This window comes from Oncorhynchus clarkii, chromosome 2 (genome assembly GCF_045791955.1).
Source record: "Oncorhynchus clarkii lewisi isolate Uvic-CL-2024 chromosome 2, UVic_Ocla_1.0, whole genome shotgun sequence".
Lineage (NCBI taxonomy): Eukaryota > Metazoa > Chordata > Actinopteri > Salmoniformes > Salmonidae > Oncorhynchus > Oncorhynchus clarkii.
The window spans coordinates 56,823,276-56,845,886 of NC_092148.1; the positions used below are offsets into that span (position 1 = coordinate 56,823,276).

Sequence of the window (22,611 nt, forward strand, 5' to 3'; positions counted from 1 at the left end):
AACAGAGGTATGTTGCCTTGTACAACAATTTCTCAGGAATAAAGCAATATTTTATTAGTTAGGTTATGCATCGTGTTGTATTTTCATCACGTTTATATAGCTACAAACCTGCAATAAAGACGAGTTTTGGAAGCATAATGTCAGTCAACTAGCGACTGTTCGCATAGCTGGCAACATTAGCGTGCTAATAAATTGGATGCAAAGGCAATTGTATTAGCTATCAAGTGCAATGCGTTGCATGACCGATAAAGCAATCAAGTGCAATAGTGGCCACACTTATGTAAATGAGTTTGATAAACCACCAGTCACATTGTTTTGTTTTCCCCTCTGCCCTCATTTACAGTAGCACCACCTTCAGCATCTAGCTACTTGCAGACATGGTAACAGCAGTGCAGTGTGTGATAGCCAAGTTGCTGGCCCCACTATGGAGAAAGGTAGAGGAGGCTGAAGTGGATGGGTTATATGGCGCAGGTAAGTCTTCAAATGAGCTCACCAAGCAGCCTGACAGCTTCTCAATGCACCTGTCCTGTTTCAGTCGACAGCAAATGAGTGCTATAAATCCCAGAATGTGATCGATCCAACATTGCCAGTGGCTACAACCCACCTGTTCTCAAAGGAATTTTAACTACTTTTCTGTGTCAAATCTCTGATTTAGTCAACCCTTGACAGTTACAGTGACGAGAAAAAGTATGTGAACCCTTTGGAAATACCTGGATTTGTGCATAAATTGGTCATAAAATGTCCTATCTTCATCTAGGTCAAAACAATACAAACACAGTCTGCTTACACGAATAACAAACAGTTATATGTTTGTGTCTTTATTGAACACAATGTAAACATTCACAGTGCAGAGTGGAAAAAGTATGTGAACTCTTGGATTTAATAACTGGTAGACCCTCCTTTGGCAGCAATAACCTCAACCAAATGTTTTCTGTAGTTGCGGATCAGACCTGTACAACTGTCAGGAGGAATTTTGACCAATTCCTCTTTACAAAACTGTTTCAGTTCAGCAATATTCTTGGGATGTCAGGTGGGAACCGCTCTCTTGAGGTTATGCCACAGCATCTCAATCAGGTTGAGGTCAGGACTCTGACTGGGCCATTCCAGAAGGCGTATTTTCTTCTGTTGAAGCCATTCTGTTGTTGATTTCTGTGTTTTGGGTTGTTGTCCTGTTGCATCACCCAACTTCTGTTGAGCTTCAATTGGCAAACAGATAGCCTAACATTCTCCTGCAAAATGTCTTGATGAACTTGGGAATTCATTTTTCCGTTGCTGATAGCAAGCTGTCCAGGCAGTAAAGCGGCCCCAAACCATGATGCTCCCTCCACCATACTGGTTTTGATGTTGGTGTGCTGTGCTTTTTTTTTCTCCACACATAGTGTTGTTTTGTTCCTTCCAAACAACTCAGTGCTGAACTTTCTCTATTTATATACAATTTGTCTTATCGTGGCCTGATAAACATCAAGGCTTTTAGAGATACTTTTGTAACCCTTTCCAGCTTTATGCAAGACAACAATTCTTAATCTTAGGTCTTCTGAGATCTCTTTTTGTTCGAGGCATGGTTTACATCAGGCAATGCTTCTTGTGAATAGCAAACTCAAATTGTGAGGTTTTTTTTTAATAGAGCAAGGCAGCTCTAACCAACATTCCAATCTCGTCTCATTGATTCAGGTTAGCTGACTCCTGACTCCAATTAGCTTTTTGAGAAATCATTAGCCTAGGACAGGGGTGGGCAAACTTTTTGGCTCGAGGGACACATTTTGAAAGTCAATGGAGGGCTACATTTTGAGGGACCAATTATTTGTTAAAATCAATTTGCGGGGGCCTCCCGAGTGGTGCAGCGGTCTAAGGCACTGCATCGCGTCACTACAGACCTAGGTTTGATCCCAGTCTTTTTTCACAGCTGGCCGTGACTGGCAGACCCATGAGGTGGCGCACAATTGGCGTCGTGAGGGTTTGGCAGGCAGAGATTTCCTTGTCCCATCGCGCTCCTGTGGCGGGCCGGGGGCGTGCACACTGACACGGTCGCCAGGTGTACGGTGTTTCCTCCAACACATTGGTGTGGCTGGCTTCCAGGTTAAGCGGACATTGTGTCAAGAAGCAGTGCTGCTTGGCTGGTTCGTGTTTCAGAGGACGCATGGCTCTCGACCTTCGCCTCTCCTGAGTCCGTACGGGAGTTGCAGGGATGGGACAAGACTGTAACTACCAAACCATGAAATTGGGGGTAAACAACAGTCTCGTGGGCTGTACTGTGCCCCCAAGGGGCCTATACTTTTTCCAACCTACACTGTGAATGTTTAAATTATGTATTCAATATAGACAAGAAAAATACAAATTGTGTGTTATTAGTTTAAGCACTTTGTTTGTCTATTGTTGTGACTTAGATGAAGATCAGATCAAATTTGATGACCAATTTTTGCAGAAATCCAGGTACTTCCAAAGGGTTCACATACTTTTTCTTGCCACTAAGTTTTTCAATGCAATGATCAATGACCAGTCATAATCTTTTGTGTGTCAGCGATGGAGGAGGTCCGTAACCTGCGCTGCGGCGTGGTGACCCTGCTGTGTCAGGACTACGGCATGATCGACGACGATGTCTACTTCACCACTGGAGAGGTGCTGGGTGGCGTGCCGCTCAGAGTCGGGGATGCAGTCAACGGCCTTGCAGTACGAGATAGTGCCCAAGGAGGGTGGAAAGCACTGAGGGTGAGGCACTTTGACCAAGACCTTACTTTAACCAGTATGGTTTTGTTATCTACGAAGATGAGACCTGGCTGGGTCATACTATTTAAATTGGTTTCTTACTTCGTATCCTGGCCTTTATTGCAATTGCCGGGTGAAATGACTAGAGCCCGACAGATGTGAGATTTTTGGTCCGATTTTAGAGTGGAAATATAATATACAATATCTGCATATATTTTTATTATAGCTTTAATAATAAAATAAAAACGGCTGTAAGGATTGTGCTTTCAACAGCCCTATAAAGATACTCAGAAAGCTGATTAAATTAAATTTGAGGAAAGAACATTAATGTGAATTGTGTCAACAGTCAACAGGTAGTTAGCTGGCTAGCTAGCTAGCACTCGTCATGGAAACAGGGTTGGCGAAAAGTGAATTTGCACCAGTCCCTGACAAGTGACAACACATGCATCCAAGCGTAGCTATGAAGCACTACTTTGCAACCTTCTATGTTTTTTTTAATGTCTCGGAAAACATTTGATTGACAGAGCTTGAGGAATACCCTTAGCAAAGAGCAAATATAACACTCCAGATTTTTGCAGTCTTCACTAAAGGGCTGTAACGATAATATTACCACAGAGTAGAACATTCTGCTTGCTTTACATTTGGGCATAGCATCCATTGTTTGTCACAACACCCTACCATGACACTTTACGTAACAGTATATGGCCAGTGTGTATTTTTTGCACTTTATTGAGCTGGCAAGCTTCTATCTACTCAGCACTCACCGTAGAAGCAGTAACTTCACTCTCCTCTCTGACTGGTGTAGTTGCGTTGGAGAATAGTGTTGAGTCTTGCTGTAGCGCTCCAAGGAAAGATAGGCTTATTGCCATGTAAAGAGCGCCCTCTTTACAAAAAGTAAGTTTATGATGGGGACGGGGATTTTGGTGTGTTTTCTCTGCATCTTATATTGGTCCTTTTCGGAGGATTAAATATATCTGATACAAATACATCTGTAAAAGGCTAATATCAGCCGATTTTAATATCGGTCAACCGATAAATAGGTCAGGCTCTAGAAATGACTATAGGTTTCAACAATGTCTTTTTTTACAATATGTTATTTTTATTCAAATACTTAATCATGGACACTTACTGACAGTTGTGGCTGCTTCGCGTGATGTATTGTTGTCTCTACCTTTTTGCCCTTTCTGCTGTTGTCTGTGCCCATTCATGTTTCTCCCATGTTGTTGTGCTGCTGCCATGTTGTTGCTACCATGATTGTAATGTTGTGTTGCTACCATGTTGTTGTCATGTGTTGCTACTAGAGGTCGACCGATTAATCGGAATGGCTGATTAATTAGGGCCGATTTCAAGTTTTCATAACAATTGTAAATCTGTATTTTTGGACACCGATTTTGCTATAAAAAAATATTATTATTATTTTTATTTTTTTACACCTTTATTTCATCTTTATTTAACTAGGCAAGTCAGTTAAGAACACATTCTTATTTTCAATGACAGCCTAGGAACGGTGGGTTAACTGCCTTGTTCAGGGGCAGAATTACAGATTTTCACCTTGTCAGCTCGGGGGATTCAATCTTGCAACCTTACAGTTAACTAGTCCAATGCTCTAACCTCCTGCCTCTAATTACACTCCACGAGGAGACTGCCTTTTACGTGAATGCAGTAAGCCAAGGTAAGTTGCTAGCTAGCATTAAACTTATCTTATAAAAAACAATCAATCAATCAATCATAATCACTAGTTAACTACACATGGTTGATGATATTACTAGTTTATCTAGCGTGTCCTGCTTTGCATATAATAGATGCGGTGCGTATCGTTGCTCCAATGTGTACCTAACCATGAACGTCAATGCCTTTCTTAAAATCAATACACAGAAGTATATATTTTTAAACCTGCATATTTAGCTAAAAGAAATCCAGGTTAGCAGGCAATATTAACCAGGTGAAATTGTGTCACTTCTCTTGCGTTCATTGCACGCAGAGTCAGGGTATATGCAACAGTTTGGTCCGCCTAATTTGCCTGAATTTTACGTAATTATGACATAACATTGAAGGTTGTGCAATGTAACAGGAATATTTAGACTAATGGATGCCACCCATTAGTTAAATACGGAACGGTTCTGTATTTCACTGAAAGAATAAACGTCTTATTTTCGAGATGATAGTTTCCGGATTCGACCATATTAATGACCTACGGCTCGTGTTATTATGTTATAACTATGATTTGATAGAGCAGTCTGACTGAGCGGTGGTAGGCAGCAGCAGGCTCGTAAGCATTTATTCAAACAGCACTTTTGTGCGTTTTGCCAGCAGCTCTTCGTTGTGCGTCAAGTATTGCGCTGTTTATGACTTCAAGCCTATCAACTCTCGAGATTAGGCTGTTGTAACCGATGTCAAATGGCTAGCTAGTTAGCGGGGTGTGCGCTAATAGCGTTAGCTAATAGATAGCTAATAGTGGTTCTTCCCCTTGCTCTGCATGTGTAACGCTGCTTCGAGGGTGGCTGTTGTCGTTGTGTTCCTGGTTCGAGCCCAGGTAGGAGCGAGGAGAGGGACGGAAGCTATAATGTTACACTGGCAATACTAAAGTGCCTATAAGAACATCCAATAGTCAAAAGGTTAATGAAATACAAATGGTATAGAGAGAAATAGTCCTATAATTCCTAAAATAACTACAACCTAAAACCTCTTACTTTGGAATATTGAAGTCTCATGTTAAAAGGAACCACCAGTTTTCATATGTTCTCATGTTCTGAGCAAGGAACTTAAACGTTAGCTTTTTTACTTGGCACATATTGCACTTTTACTTTCTTCTCATTCAAATTGAACATTTTTCATTATTTATTTGAGGCTAAATTGATTTTTATTGATGTATTATATTAAGTTAAAATAAGTGTTCATTCAGTATTGTTGTAATTGTCATTATTACAAATACATTTAAAAAATCGGCCGATTTTAATCGGTATCAGCTTTTTTTGGTCCTCCAATAATCTGTATTGGTATCGGCGTTGAAAAATCATAACGGTCGACCTCTAATAGAGACACATGCATACTATGTTCTGTGGTGACAACTGTGGCCATTCCATTCCTCAGGTGGAGAAGAACGCTGATGCCTGGGAGGAAGGAGGAGGAGGAGCCTCCCTGGAGGCAGACAGCAACCAACTCCGTCCTCTGATTGGTACTGTGACGTCATGTGACCGGGACGGTGGCTTCATCAATCAGACCACTTTTTTTCCACGAGAAGCTCTTTGTGATGGTACTGTCAACGAACAAAATAGATTTACTCCTATTTATGTTCTACTATTCTATTTCTATGCTGCGAAGCTGTCCCAGATGCTATACCCATTTAGCCTTTAATTTCCTATTCTATGCTTCCTTTTTTTCAATTCCTTGCTCCTGTCCATCAGGTTTTGAACCCATGAAAGGGGACTGGGTCCAGGCCCAGTACTTTATTAGTCCCACCCAGTGGAGCAGCCAGGCCCGGTCTGTGTCCCCCTTACGCTACCGCCGCATGGACCAGGTCAGTCCCTCCTCTAGAACTTCATTAATTCATTAATTCCTTGCAAATGGCATTTCAACTTTACCTCACTGAAGACATGGCAACATGCAGTACCTACATGTTTCGTGCCCATGGACTTTGATCTGTAGTCCAATTATCACGTCAAGTCCACATTAATGTGACGATACAATATTTTAGTCTCACCCCCTTCTGATTTTGGAAAGGCACACACCTGTCTATATAAGGTCCCACAGTTGACAGTGCATGTCAGAGCAAAAACCAAGCCATGAGGTCGAAGGAATTGTCCGTAGAGCTCCGGGACAGGATTGTGTCGAGGCACAGATCTGGGGAAGGGTACTAAAAATATTTCTGCAGCATTGAAGGCCTAGTCTCACTTCCTTCTCTGCACACACACTCTCCACCCATACCCCCACCCTACCCAGGTGCGTGTGTCCAGTGTGTTTGGCAGCAGCGGCGTGGTGGAGGACAGTGTGTTCTTCAGCCTGGACAACCTGCTACTCCCGGCCGGGTACCGTCCCTCCCCTGGGGACATGGTCAGCCTGGTGGTGGTGGAGAGCAGCCAGTCCTTCTACTGCTGGAGGGCTCTGTGCATGGCTACCAGCCAACACAGGTAAATAACCACAAACAGATCTGTTGGAGGGCTCTGTGCATGGCTACCAGCCAACACAGGTAAATAACCACAAACAGTTCTGTTGGAGGGCTCTGTGCATGGCTCCCAGCCAACACAGGTAAATAACCACCAACAGTTCTGTTGGAGGGCTCTGTGCATGGCTCCCAGCCAACACAGGTAAATAACCACCAACATATCTGCTGGAGGGCTCTGTGCATGGCTCCCAGCCAACACAGGTAAATAACCACAAACAGATCTGCTGGAGGGCTCTGTGCATGGCTACCAGCCAACACAGGTAAATAACCACAAACAGTTCTGTTGGAGGGCTCTGTGCATGGCTACCAGCCAACACAGGTAACTAACCACAAACAGATCTGCTGGAGGGCTCTGTGCATGGCTACCAGCCAACACAGGTAACTAACCACAAACAGATCTGCTGGAGGGCTCTGTGCATGGCTCCCAACCAACACAGGTAAATCACCACAAACAGTTCAGCTGGAGGGCTCTGTGCATGGCTCCCAGCCAACACAGGTAAATAACCACAAACAGTTCTGTTGGAGGGCTCTGTGCATGGCTACCAGCCAACACAGGTAAATAACCACAAACAGTTATGTTGGAGGGCTCTGTGCATGGCTACCAGCCAACATAGGTAACTAACCACAAACAGTTCTGTTGGAGGGCTCTGTGCACAGCTCCCAGCCAACACAATTCGCTACAAAAATAGGCCCTGGACAATGATCAGTGAATTAATACATTTCCCACTGCTACACACACAAACCCTTGTATCAATGAAATGACCTATGATGGTCTCATGGCATTATCAGAATTCCACCATGTATGTTGGGTGAAATCTCAGGAGGAATTCATATGGTATTAAAGGCTGATAATGAATTAGGACTTGGGCCACTAACCTACACCATTACCTCTGGTCTTTTTCCTCAAACAGTATGAATACTGTCAATAACAGGTCCGTCCCAGAGGCGGAGATCAATAGTCTCCTGGAGGACAAGGGGGGCCTGGTGGTTGGCGACAAGACACACTTTGGGGTTCTGCTGCTGGGAGAGAGCCGGGAGCTGGTTGTCTGGATACAGTGAGTCAGCCATGGAGTGTCTACTTGTCTTAAATGAGAGAGAACTACCCTGTAAATCTGTAAATACCCTGATGAAGGCTTTTGTAGAAATGTGTTTGTTTTACAGTGCATTCGGAAGGTACTCGGATCCCTTCTTTTTTTTTTTTACCAACTTTTGTTACATTACAGCCTTATTCTAAAAATCATTTTTAAAAATGTTTTACTCATCAGTCTACAAACAATACCCAATAATGACAAAGCGAAAACAGGTTTAGACATGTTTGCTAATTTATTCAAACAAGTATTCAGACCCTTTGCTATGAAACTCTAAATTGAGCTCAGGTGCATCCTGTTTCCATTGATCATCCTTGATGTTTCTACAACTTGATTGGAGTCCACCTGTGGTAAATTCAATTGATTGGACATGATTTGGAAAGACACCAACCTGTCTATATAAGGTCCCACAGTTGACAGTGCATGTCAGAGCAAAAACTAAGCCATGAGGTCGAAGGAATTGTCCGTAGAGCTCCAAGACAGGACTGTGTCGAAGCACAGATCTGGGAAAGGGTACTAAAACATTTCTGCAGCATTGAAGGTCCTGAAGAACACATAAGGGACTGCGACTCTGACTCGACCATAACACGATGCATAAAAGACATCAGCGAGGACATCGCTAAGCAACTGATTACTGACAGATCCGTGGCGCCGTGTTTTAGTATTGCGCTTGACGAAAGCACTGATGTAAGTGACATTGCCCAATTATGTGTTTGGATCCGCTTCCCTCAAAACGAGGCGTTCCGAGAGAAACTTTTAGGTTTACTGCCCCTTCAGGGACAAACACGAGGAGAGGATATTCTGAAAGCCCTTGTTACATTTTTTTGCTGTTAATAATATTGACCGGTCAAATCTGGCAACTATGTACACTGCCGGTGGCCCAAACATACGAGGGAAGGAGAAGGGACTCATAGGCCTGATGAGAAAAAGAGAGGATATTCCCAAATTTGTAATGTTTCATTGTATCATTCATCAGGAAGCACTTGTGGCTAAACTCAGACTGAGACTTACAGAATGTGATGCAGCAAGTCGTGCTCGTGGTGAACATTTATTATTGCGAGGGCACTGAATAACCGGCAATTCCACCAGTTACTGGAGGAATACCAGACAGAATACGGCAACTTGATATTTCACAATGAGGTGAGATGGCTGTCTCGTGGCAGAGCTTTTGAAAGATTTCTTTCTCTCTACCCTCAAATCTGTGAATTTGTTGCAAGCAAGGGGAGAGAGGAGCCAGAGCTGGATGATCCACACTGGATATTAAAGCTGGCTATTTTTTTTAAACTGACATCACCTGCCACCTGAACACAGTGTATCTCCAGCTCCAAGGGAAAGCTAAAACTCTGGGCAAAATGCTACGTGTGGTCACAGCGTTTCAACATAAAATCACCACACTGTTCATACCTGATAGTTTGTTCATTTCCCAAACCTCAGAGCAGTCACCACATCCAACCCTGACATACTGCCACATTTAAGCTATGATGCATTTGTGCGTGTGTGGAGCCAACGTCGCGGCACATACCTCCCCTCTCTCACAAACCCCCGGGGTAGACCTCCCAGGATACCGCGAGGGAGAAAAAACTATTTAACCTTTTGTGACTAGGGGGCAGTATTTTCATTTTTGGAAAAATAACGTTCCCGTAGTAAACGGGATATTTTGTCAGGACAAGATGCTAGAATATGCATATAATTGACAGCTTAGGATAGAAAACACTCTAAAGTTTCCAAAACTGTAAAAATATTGTCTGAGTATAACAGAACTGATATTGAGGCGAAAGCCTGAGAAAAATCCAATCTGGAAGTGCCTCATGTTTTGAAAGCGCTGCGTTCCAACACGTCCCTATTGAGCAGTGAATGGACTATCAACCAGATTACTTTTTCTCCATATTCCCCAAGGTGTCTACAGCATTGTGATGTAGTTTTACGCATTTATGTTGAAGAATACCCGTAAGCGGCTACATTGCACAACTGGTCACCTGATGGTTCCCAGAGTGATTCTCGTGTAAAATACAGAGGTAGCCATTATTCCAATCGGTCCTACTGAAAAACCAATTGTCCCGGTGGATATATTATCAAATAGATATTTGAAAAACACCTTGATGATTGATTATAAACAAAGTTTGCCATGTTTCTGTTGATATTATGGAGCTAATTTGGAATATTTTTCTGTGTTTTCGTGAATGCAATTTCCGGGCGATTTCTCAGCCAAACGTGAAGAACAAACGGAGCTATTTCGCCTACAAAATTAATATTTTTGGAAAAAAGGAACCTTGGCTATCTAACTGGGAGTCTCGTGAGTGAAAACATCTGAAGCTCATCAAAGGTAAATGATTTAATTTGATTGTTTTTCTGATTTCCGTGACCAAGTTACCTGCTGCTAGCTGGACAAAATGCTATGCTAGGCTATCGATAAACTTACACAAATGCTTGTCTAGCTTTGGCTGTAAAGCATATTTTGGAAATCTGAGATGACAGGGTGATTAACAAAAGGCTAAGCTGTGTCTCAACATATTTTGCTTGTGATTTTCATGAATAGGAATTTTTGCTAGGAATATTTATGTCCGTTGCGTTATGCTAATTAGTGTCAGTCGACGATTACGCTCCCTCATACGGGATGGGGAGTCACTATTAATCCATTTTAGAATAAGGCTGTAATGTAACAAAAGTAAAGGGGTCTGAAAACTTTCCAAACGCTCTGTAATAACATTTAAGCACATTTTTTTGGGACCATTGTCCTACCAAGACTCTCTGAATATCATTTTATTGTGAGACATATTTAACCTTTTTATTTCATCAGGTGAGCCCTGAATGACATAAATCACAGAAATAAACACATCAAAATGCAAGCAGAAAGAAAACACGGTTGTAAAAAAACAACAAGGTCCTCAAAGAGCTTTCTGAATTGACCTAGAGGCACCAGAACGTTTAACATTTTGAAGATTTTACCCCAAAAGCAGTGCAGAAAAAGCTAAATGCTGATTTACCGAACGCTGTAGAGACAATGAATTTCCAGAGTTGGCCATCCCTGAGACTGTGTGGTAACTAGTATGTCTAAAGGTTAGTAATGATGTTCGATACAGTGGGACTTTTTTCTAAAAGGGCTTTATAAATGCAACCATAGCAATGTATCAACCTACGTGACATCAGAGGGCCAACCATGCAGTGATGAGTACTAAACCTAATGACCCTGCGTGGCATATCTTTTATATATATATAAATCTGTTATCAGCTTCTTGATATGCCACACCTGATAGGAGTGGCATATCTTGGCAAATGAGAAATGCTCACCAACAGGGATGTAAACAAATTTGTGCACAACATTTTGAGAGAAATAAGCTTTTGGTGCTTATGGAACATTTCTGAAATCTTTTATTTCAGCTCATGAAACATGGTACCAACACTTTACATGCTGAGTTTATATTTTTGTTCAGTATAGATACGCTTTTGGCACGAGCGCATCCAGTGGTGGAAAAAGTGCCCTATTGTCATCCTTGAGTAAAAGTAAAGATACCTTATTAGAAAATGACTCAAGTGAAAGTCACCCAGTAAAATACTACTTGAGTTTTTAAATATACTTAAGTATCAAAAGTAAATGTAATTTGTAAAATATGCCTAAGTATCAAAAGTAAACGTATAGACCTTCCCGAGTGGCGCAGCGGTCTAAGGCACTGCTTTTTGTGGAACATTTCTGGGATCTTTTATTTCAGCCCAACACTTTACATGTTGTGTTGATATTTTTGTTCAGTATAGATGCCCAGATATTTGTAAGCAGGGACACAATCAATATGGGCACCATTTTTAAAGTACATAAGCTTAAATCATCAGTTATTTGTATGTCTAGAGAACAACATATACTTAGTTTTAACTGCATTCAATACTAATTTCAGGTCAAGAAAGTTTTTCTGTAATACAATGAAGGCAGACTGTGGTTCAGATAGAGCCTGTTCAACCGTGGTGGCAATACCATACACAACAGTATTCTCTGTATACAAGTGGTTACATTTTTTTTTACAGACAAGTCAATATTGCTAATGTAAACAGGGTGAAGTACAGGACTATATCTTTTTTTTTTTAACTTGTGGGCAATTCAGGATATGTCTCTCAATTAAAAAATAAAATAATGATTGTTCTCTAAGCGGCGTTGTACAATTAAAGGTCAAATACACTGTATATCAAATGAATTCAGGACTTGTGAAGTTATACCCAGGCTAAATATAAGCCTTCCACAACCACAAGACCCACTAATAACTTTATTTTATCCAAATAGTTTAACATTTGTAGAAAAAAAATATGCATCTAGAACCATGCACATTATCTAATACTGACTAAGTTCTTGTAGCAGACGTTAGGCTATCGAAAATGTAACTGCTTGTCGGAGGAACATGTGCTCTCTCAACTTTGTTGGCATGTCACGCAGGGCGAGGTTTGTGTGTAAACCATAGAGGATAAGGCGAAGTGAGAGGTTTCACTCACGCTAAAATTGGTCCAAAATAAGCCCAATGTGCCTTTGTGACAACTCCCATTGTTATGGCGGAGGCGTGCATCTCGTCATTATATATAGACCTCTATATAGAGACGACCCAAAATATAAGACGAGAAGCGGACATAAACGCTCATAAAATCAATACAGACATTTGCAATATTGCGCAAAAACATACATTTTAATTAATCCGATCATCCAGCCCTATGCAGGACCTTTCGTTATATCCAGAAAACCTGACTTAACACCATCAAAGAATACACATTTGAGTTCTATCTGTGAAGTAAACTAGTTACAACAGGATGGGCATCTTTGATGGGGGTGGGGGCCCCAAAAAATCTGAACTCATCATGGGTCTGTGTACTCACATCCATACCCACTGTCAGAGCTGACCCTAGCTTTTTGGGTGCTTAAGAAAAACAATTCATGTGGGCCCCCCACTTTGCGAGCAAAACATATTTGCGCCCCCCTTTTGACAGCAGCGAGAAATTGAACGTTTTAGAGTACATTTCCTGAAGTCTGCACAATTTGCCATGGGCGTAGAGAAAATGTTACAGTTTTTTATAGCAAGTTTGCGGCAATTCTACACATTTCTACACATTTTACGATGGGACAGAGAGAAACGTTTGCAGATTTGAGTCATTTATCTAAGCGAGAGTGACTAACAATCATGCCCCCCCCCCGGTCGTTAGTTTGACCATGATTACTATACGTTTAGATAGCTGGCTGCTTAACTACTTTACCAATCTAAAAAATGTTATGGGCTAATTGAGTTACTGTCTGTGACTGACATAAGAGAAACTGCTGATGCGCAACCAAATTTCAAAATTTCAAATTTCACCTTGTGCAATTTTCCATCCCTGAGCTGCAGATACATGCAGCCTGGTCTAGCCAATTTGAGGAAAGCCTCTGAATTAGCAAGTGATCAATAGTATCGAAGGCCTTTGACAGGTCAATGAAGAGGGCAGCACAATGTTGCCTTTTATCCATTCAATTATCCCCTTTTATAACTATGGATGCAGTGCAATGACCTGGTCTAAAACCTAACTGATGTACATTTAGCTATGAAATGTGTTCTAAGAAAGATATGAGAATTAATCAAGGATTTTAATATTTTAGCTAGGTAAGGAAGTTTTGAAATTGGTTGATTTGAGTTATGTAGGCCACAAGGGTCACCAGCTTTGAAGGGGGAGTAGATGAGCCGCCTTCCAAACCTTGGGGATAGCACCAGACAGTGGAGGCTGCTGACGAGAGGACGACTGTTAATAATGGCTGGAACGGAGCGAATGGCAAAAAACATATGGAAACGATGTGTTTGATATTGTTGATACCTTTCCTCCTGTGGTACCAGATATACAGTGGATTCGGAAAGTGTTCAGACCCCTTCACTTTTTCCACATTTTGTACGTTACACATAATGCCAAAGTGAAAACAGGTTTTTAGGCATTTTTGCTAATTTAATAAAAAAAAAAAACTGATACCTTAAGTATTCAGAGGCCACTGTGTTCAAGTTGTAGAAACATCTCAAGGATGATTCATGGAAACAGGATGCACCTGAGCTCAATTTCGATTCTCATAGCAAAGGGTCTGAATACTTATGTAAATAAGGTATTCATTTTTTATTTTTAGTACATTGGCAAACCTGTCTAAAGACCTGTTTTCGATTTGTCATTATGTGGTATTGTATGTAGAGTAGGGATTTAAAAAAAAAAATGTAATCCATTTTAGAATAAGGCTGTAACGTAACAATGTGGAGAAAGGGAAGGCGTCTCGATACTTTCCGAATGCACTGTATTCTCTTTTCTCTTGACAGGAACCGAGGCTCTGAGACCCATAGACTGAAGTGCTGTGAGTTTGCTGGCTGGGACTCAGAGGAGCAGTTCAACCTAGGGACTGTGACAGACCCACCGGGACAGAGAAAGGGTGTTGTACAGCTTCCTGCTCTAACACAGATCCTCTATCGGGGTATTCAGGGCCTATCCAGCAAGCACACTCCCATGGTGGGTCCCGCTCTCTACCCGCAGTCCGGGTCTGCTGGGCCTACTGTACTGCTCAATGGTGATGGGAAGGAGATGAGTGAGATGGTTGGAGAAACTGGTGAGGCACATCAGGACACTGTTCACAAGCCTGCCATACGGACAGATGAGCGAGACGTGGAGATCGCACCAGGGGAGAAGGTATCTGTGAAAGTGGGCTGCCGAGCCAAGTAAGTCATGCTTTAGCTAGCTGCTATACAAGTCTGGTATAGTTGTCTATTTCTGGTGGTGTCACTATTATCTGACTGAATCAATATGTTCTGAAGATTCAGGTTTTTTAAAACATTGATTATGTATCCCTCCATCTTACCCTAGGAACTTGGGGCGTTGTGCGGAGCTGCTGCTCCTGCACTTCCCCTCTTTCACCATTGGGAGGCGTCTGGAGGTCACAGTGGGCAGTAAAGAGGAGAGTCTTCTCCAGCCCGTTGCTCCCTACTGCCCGGCAGCCCCACTGCCCCTTCCTCAGGCTGCCCAGGTGGTCACTGTGATGGCTGCACATCCACCTCAACGGTAAACTACACCCTGATAGTGTCTGTGCTGTGTTGTGTAGGTATGTTCGGCCTACCTGCAAACCACATTTCCCTATAGAATAATGGCGATTATCTTGACTAGTTGGTGATACTGTCCACCAACGTTTTCTCTATAATCAAATGTTTTTTTCCCCCGAACCTAGTTACTCTACCCATGTTGGACATGTTGAATGATGACAGTTGGGTCCACATTGATGTATTACACCCCTCCTGTGTAGTTAGAATTACACCCCTCCTGTGTAGTTAGAATTACACCCCTCCTGTGTAGTTAGAATTACACCCCTCCTGTGTAGTTAGAATTACACCCCTCCTGTGTAGTTAGAATTACACCCCTCCTGTGTAGTTAGAATTACACCCCTCCTGTGTAGTTAGATAAAATCACTAGCCTATGACTTTCTTATTTTATTTCACAGGCTGACTAAGCGCCACCTGCCTAACTTCCTGGGTAACTACCCGGTGCCCCAGGCTCTACGGGACTGTATGGAGGCCGACCGTGACGTTTTGGTGGCCCAGCCGTGTCTTGGAGAGGTAAGTGAAGGAAGTCTTCCATCGTCCATGCTTTGTTCCCACCAGCCTACAGGAATCTGGCTCCAATTTGGTTTTGATTGAAAAGTCGCTCTGGATTTTGATATGGGGGCCTTTGCGCCTCCACTGTAAAATAATGGATTAGTTAATCTCCCTCTATTTCTGACAGACTCTGTCGGCGGCCAACATGCGTCTCCGTTTCTCGTCCCTGCTGTGGCTGGAGGAGCTACAAGCTGAGAGCGAGCTCAGGGAGTTCAGCATCAGTGGAGCCCTCCTCAGGAGAGGCGCCATCTATCTGCACCTAGAAGTGCTTGGCCTGGCTGAGGGCAGGCCCAGTCTCTTCATAGGTATCTGTTGAGTCTTAATTTGGCCTTGTAATAATAATGGAACGTTTGATTGTCACACACACCAGATGGGTACAATGAAATGTGTCGTTTCACAGAGTCAGCCATACTTGAATTTAGATGTTTGATATAGTGTTTTGTCTGCTCTACAGGTGACAGAGTGGCACTGAAGAAGCCAATCAGTGGAGGCGTGGTGATGGAGTACATCGGTTATGTCACAGAGGTACTCACAAGTTTTGATCTTAGCGTTTTGCTTGCCGCGCTGATATTTCTCCTTGCGCTTTGTTCACACTGACCTGAACACTGTGGACCTTATCCACAGATCAGTGATGAGGATGTGAGTCTGAGGGTGAACACTGAGTTTCAGCATGGCTACCTGGGAGAGCCTCTAGATGTTGAGTTCACCTTCAACAGGTACCTCCTGCCTTGTCCTGGTTCTAGGAAGGAGCCTTTCTGTGTCACTAAGTGTTGATCTCTGTTCCTTTAGCATAGATAGCGTGTGACAGGTTGACAGTTAATGAATTATGTAGGATGTTTGCGTTGACAATATATGAATTATGTATGATGTTTGTTGACAGTATATGGATTATGTATGATGATGATTGTGTTGACAGTATATGGATTATGTATGATGTTTGTGATGACAGTATATTGATTATGTATGATCTTTGTGTTGACAGTATATTGATTATGTATGATGTTTGTGTTGACAGTATATTGATTATGTATGATGTTTGTGTTGACAGTATATGGATTATGTATGATGTTTGTGTTGACAGTATATTGATTATGTATGATCTTTGTGTTGACAGTATATTGATTATGTATGATGTTTGTGATGACAGTATATGGATTATGTATGATGTTTGTGTTGACAGTATATTGATTATGTATGATGTTTGTGTTGACAGTATATTAATTATGTATGATGTTTGTGTTGACAGTATATGGATTATGTATGATGTTTGTGATGACAGTATATGGATTATGTATGATGTTTGTGTTGACAGTATATTGATTATGTATGGTGATGTATGTGTTGACAGTATATTGATTATGTATGGTGATGTTTGTGTTGGCAGTATATTGATTATGTATGGTGATGTGTGTGTTGACAGTATATGGATTATGTATGATGATTGTGTTGACAGTATATGGATTATGTATGATGATGTTTGTGTTGACAGTATATGGATTATGTATGATGATGTTTGTGTTGACAGTATATTGATTATGTATGATGATGTTTGCGTTGACAGTATATTGATTATGTATGGTGATGTATGTGTTGACAGTATATTGATTATGTATGATGATGTTTGTGTTGACAGTATATTGATTATGTATGATGATGTTTGTGTTGACAGTATATTGATTATGTATGATGATGTTTGTGTTGACAGTATATTGATTATGTATGATGATGTGTGTGTTGACAGGTTGTCCATGAGGCGATGCCACTTAGCACTGGACCAGAACAAGCACTTTGAAGAGAATGGTGATCTTGGCTTTTTTCTCTCAATCCCATTTCCAAAATGTGTTGTATTTACCGTCATTTCCGGACTATACGCCGCTACTTTTTTCCCACGCTTTGAACCTCGCGGTTTATACAACGACGGGGCTAATTTATGGATTTTTCCCACTTTCACAAGATTCATGCCGCCAAAAAACTGAGCACCGTCACAGCACCGTCACCGTCACTCAAACTTCCCATCATTCTGATTACGGTGGTCATTTTGTCACCCTCATCATGACAAAGACACGGAGAAATGCATATGATGCAGCTTTCAAGTTGAAGGCGATCAATCTGGCTGTTGGAAAAGGAAATAGAGCTGCTGACAGCGTGGAGCATTGTCAAAAAATCCACTATCATCAACGGGTTTCGAAAGGCTGGACTGCTGCATGTTGTTGAGGGCAGTTCAGCGGGGAATTTGCCTCCGGATGAAAGTGACGAGAGCGACAATGAAAACGATCCAACATCGGATGAAGCAATTCTGAGGCTATTCAACTCTGACACCGAAGGAGATGACTTCAGTGGTTTCAGTGCACAGGAGGGGGAAGATGGTGACCAATGACTTTCTTGGTAGGCTACTGTTTAATTTTTGTTACAAGCCGTGTTTCGTTTAAAGGCTGTGTAAAGTTCATTTGTTTCAATGTACCGGTAGGCACCTGCGGCTTATAGACATGTGCGGCTTATTTATGTACAAAATACATATTTTTTTAATAATTCAGTGGGTGCGGTTTATATTCCGGTGCGCTTAATAGTCCAGAAATTACGGTAGTCAACTATTTCTTCTTCTCTCTCCCCAACCCCTGGTACGTTTATTTCCTGTCTGGTCCACCACTGATTGTGCGTCTTCTCCTCTCTTCCCAGTGTTCTTCCCTAAAGCTGTGATGCTTCAGGCCTCTCTATGGACGGGAGAGTGGGGTCCAGAGGAGGTGAAAGAGGGCACCCTCACAACCGATGGGGTGAAGCTGTCAGGCGTCTCCGTTGACATGGTCTCAAAGGCCACACAAACCAAACCAGGTGATATAAGCATTGGGAGTCCTTCATTCTGACAGCACAGAGATGATCTGTATACTACAGCTGCTGAAGTGTCATAAACCTGAAGGGCATTAGAACTCGTGTCCTAACTAGGACAGTTCAGTACATCTGTGAGACAGAATGAATGATCAGCGAAGGAGAGGGGAACGAGTATTGAGCCTCTTTAATTCTCCCAGATTCCAGGCTGCCATCTAAACCCATCCCTAACCCAGGCCAGTTATTCAACCAGCAGCTGAACCCGTCTCAGAGGGAGGCAGTGAAGCGGATCCTGGCAGGGGAGTGTCGGCCCACTCCGTACATCCTGTTTGGACCCCCAGGGACAGGAAAGACTATCACGCTCATAGAGTCCATACTACAGGTAGACACCCCTCAACCTCGGAGGTATCCTAATGGTTAAGAGCGTTGGGCCAGTAACCAAAAGTTCGCTGGTTTGAATCCCCGAGCCGACTAAGTGTCAAATCTGTCGACATGCCCTTGAGGAAGGCAATTAACCCCAATGGATATCAAATGTTATTTGTCACATGCGTCATAAACAACCGGTGTAGACAAACAGTGAAATGTTTACTTATGGACCCTTCCCAACAATGCAGTGAGAAACATAAACAACCAAACCCCCGGTTTATATAGGATTTGTTTTCTTTCAAATGTTTTCACACATTTGGGTCAGCCTGTCTGATGAGCAGGGTTTGCACTTGTAGTATGTTCCATCGATTCCATTGCACCTGGCAAGCTCTATCAAGTTTCTTATATTTGGTTATTTACAGCAGTTTCCCTCCATTTTAGTTCCCTGAATAAATAATAGTGGCCTCCTCCCATAGGTGTATCACCGCCTGCCCAGTAGTCGTGTGCTGGTGTGCACTCCCTCCAACAGTGCTGCAGACCTCGTCTGTATCCGTCTCCATGAAAGTGGGTACCTGAACTCTGCCAGCCTGGCCCGCGTCAACGCCTCCGGTCGACAGGAAGAGGTACTGCACCCATTGCCGCCGCAGGAATTTCATCAGTCCTATTTTTTACCGACCAGTTCGTGCCTCTGTATCGCATTTCCCTCTGTATCTCCATAGGCCATCCCGGAGGTTCTAAGGCAGTACTCTCAGGCTGGGGAGGACATCCGACACGCCTCCTTTCACAGGATTGTGGTCAGCACCTGTTCCAGCGCCGGCATGTTCTACCAGATTGGACTGCGGTGAGGGAGGGTAATAGGGTTCAGTGTTAACCTCCCTCACCAGAGGAAACGTAACTGTAGTAAACCTGATCTAAGGTCATTGTCTCTTTGCTGCGTTTCCTCAGTGTGGGTCATTTCACCCATGTGTTTCTGGATGAGGTTGGCCAAGCCACGGAGCCAGAGGCACTGATCCCTCTGGGGCTTCTGTCAGAGAGAGACGGACAGGTTAGACTGAACACAGAGTACATCTACAATCCTTACTACAGTGGTGCAACTGTGAAGAAAGCAACCCATTGCCCGTAACTGACCATGCGTTCTGTAGCCTCCTGATCAGGAAGTGAGTCATATTTTTTGTTGCTCTCGCCATCCTTTAGATAGTTCTGGCCGGAGACCCCCGGCAGCTGGGTCCAATTGTGAAGTCCAAGCTTGCGCAGGCGTTCGGCCTGGGGGTGTCCCTGCTGGAGAGACTGATGGCCAACACTCTGTACTCCAGAGAGAATGGCGGATACAACCCAGTGCTGGTGAGTAGACACACGCACAATCTCTGTCAGTGCCGTGATCACTAAAATCCTGCATAGTGAATCCACCAACTATGAATACAAATTCTGCATGTTTTTCTAAATAATGTTTTGCCCTTGCATTGTAATATAATGTATGCCATTTAGCAGACTTGTTTTATAACCTACAGTCATGTGTGCAAGCATTTTACTCATGGATATCCCCAGCGGAAATCAAGCCCACGAACCCTTGGTGTTGCAATCACCAAGCTCTACCGACTGAGCCACACAGGACTGCGTGGTAAATAGATGCTACCACAGTTGACGCGTTCTCCTGGTGGCCTTTCCTCTTCCTCTTCCAGGTGACCAAGCTAGTGTACAACTACCGTTCCCACGAGGCCCTCCTGGCCCTGCCCTCTAGACTGTTCTACAACGGGGAGCTGTGTGTCAGGGCCCAGAGGCTCGTAGTGGACTCCCTCTGTCACTGGAGCCGTCTGCCAACCAAGGGATTCCCCCTCATCTTCCACGGAGTCAGGGTAAGGACCCCGTCTCTTACTCCCTGTTCTCGTCAATCAATCAACTGAATGTATTTTTTAACGCCCTTTTTACATCCGCAGTTGTAAAAGAGGAGGGGGGACGGACAGCAGGTCAGGGACAAGGTAGCATGACCTGTGTCCCATAGTCGCAGGCAGAACTTGCGCAAAAGGAACTCAAGACATGGCCTCTTTCTAAATAGTCTCGTCTTTACATACTCATATCCTCCTGTCCTCTTCCAGCCTCTTTCTCAAACAATCAGTGTTTCCTCTCCTTGCTTACCACTGACATTTTTTGAACATTTTGACAAATATGGGTTTTCCTCTTTGGTTGGAGCACAACCTAGACGTCGAACACCAATAATGCCAGTCACCATTCCCCCTCTCAGGGCACAGAGATGAGGGAGGGCAACAACCCGTCGTGGTTCAACCCTGGAGAGGCGGTACAGGTGATGCTGTACTGCTGCCAGCTGGCCAAGAAGCTCTACAATCCTGTAGCTGCTAGTGACATTGGCATCATCGCCCCCTACAGGAAACAGGTTAGAAGTGCACATATCGGCCATCACTGGTTGGTCCTATTCTGTTTTGTCAATCTGCTAGTTTTGATGTTCACCCCAGTCTAAGCCTCTACAAGGCGATATCTACTAAGCTAACATTTAAAAGGCCTCAAAAACTCATAAAAAGTGACTCATTCTGTCACAGTAGTACAATTTTCCCTCAACTCTGAACACCGGTCTGAACCCCTGAACCATGAACCTCTCCTCTCCAGTCGGAGAAGATCCGTGTGCTGCTCCACCGGGTGGGCCTGTCTGACATCAAGGTGGGCTCTGTGGAGGAGTTCCAGGGGCAGGAGTTTCTGGTTATCATCTTGTCCACGGTAATATTCCAATCTTTCCTCTGTCCTACTCATTATTGAACTCTGACTAATTTCTCCCTTTACAGGGTCTCGGTTCCGTTCCTTTTCAATTAAGGGAATCAATTCTGAAATTGAAAAATATTAAATAATGTGTCACTTTTGTATGAGCTGAATATCACTTTGCTGAAATTGACTGAATTGAAGTCGTAATTCACCCTAAAACATCTACATAAAAGACCTCTTGTTGTTCCAGGTGAGGGCAAATGAGTTGGTGCAGGGCAACGACCTGCAAAGCATACTGGGATTCCTGTCCAACCCTAAGCGCTTTAACGTAGCCATCACGCGGCCCAAAGCCCTGCTCATCGTCGTGGGCAACCCGCACATCCTCGTCAAGGACCCATGCTTCACCGCTTTACTCCAGTATTGTTTTGAGAACGGGGCCTACCTGGGCTGTGACCCCCCAACCTGTCTCAGGGCAGCACACCGGTGTGTTTAGAGTGTATTATGCACCACACACACACACCGTTTTAATTTGAGTACAAGCAAGACGCTTCATGATGTGGCTTTAATTTGTCCGTAATAACACACATTCATCTGTTTCTCCTCAGAGCTGCCAGTGAGAAAGAGGAGTGAGAGAGTTCACCGCCCTCACGACTGACACTCCACTGCTACCTGTACAATTATGTTCAAATACAAGTTTCTTCTTTCATTCTTTACGTTACGATGACTTAGCTCTCTGCATTTGTTATTCTACACCGTCGGCTGCATATGTCTTAATCGGTGGGAAATGGTTTGTAAAAGATGTATTAAGAGAATGCACTCCCATTTCTTAACTGCTGTATGTTGCTGTTATCATGCCGTCCACTGGGTGGCAGTAATAAATATGACAAACCTTTGGTGTTTTTTCTTACTGGGTTATTGTACTTTGACACCAGTGTCAATGATGCATTATTGATGATGCAATATTGGTGATGCGTTATACCTGTGTGTGCTTAAGACTCATACAGGTATAAGGACTGGTACCAGGGACTACCTGTGAGAAACCTAGCCTGAATTAGAGAGGGACTGGGACTGTTACCATGGCACCTGAATCCCACTTCAAAGAGCTCATGTAGAAGTTTTTTTTTGAGTTAGGCTCGTTGGCAACTCA

At 43.1% G+C, this 22,611-nt stretch overlaps 1 protein-coding gene across 1 annotated transcript; it reads left to right on the forward strand.

Annotated features, from left to right (window-relative positions):
• The first annotated feature begins 366 nt into the window (after positions 1–366).
• LOC139381652 (Mov10 like RNA helicase 1) lies at positions 367–22,286 on the forward strand. Its single transcript, XM_071125336.1, has 24 exons — positions 367–471; positions 2,519–2,706; positions 5,794–5,956; positions 6,108–6,220; positions 6,643–6,830; positions 7,777–7,920; positions 14,247–14,639; positions 14,785–14,979; positions 15,413–15,527; positions 15,694–15,871; positions 16,021–16,091; positions 16,191–16,282; positions 17,308–17,366; positions 18,243–18,395; positions 18,590–18,771; positions 19,232–19,378; positions 19,475–19,596; positions 19,701–19,800; positions 19,950–20,096; positions 20,435–20,608; positions 20,995–21,144; positions 21,375–21,482; positions 21,715–21,947; positions 22,070–22,286. Exons 1-24 carry the CDS (start codon positions 378–380, stop codon positions 22,092–22,094), a joined length of 3,534 nt encoding a protein of 1,177 aa, XP_070981437.1. The 5' UTR covers positions 367–377; the 3' UTR covers positions 22,095–22,286.
• Positions 22,287–22,611: the final 325 nt, after the last annotated feature.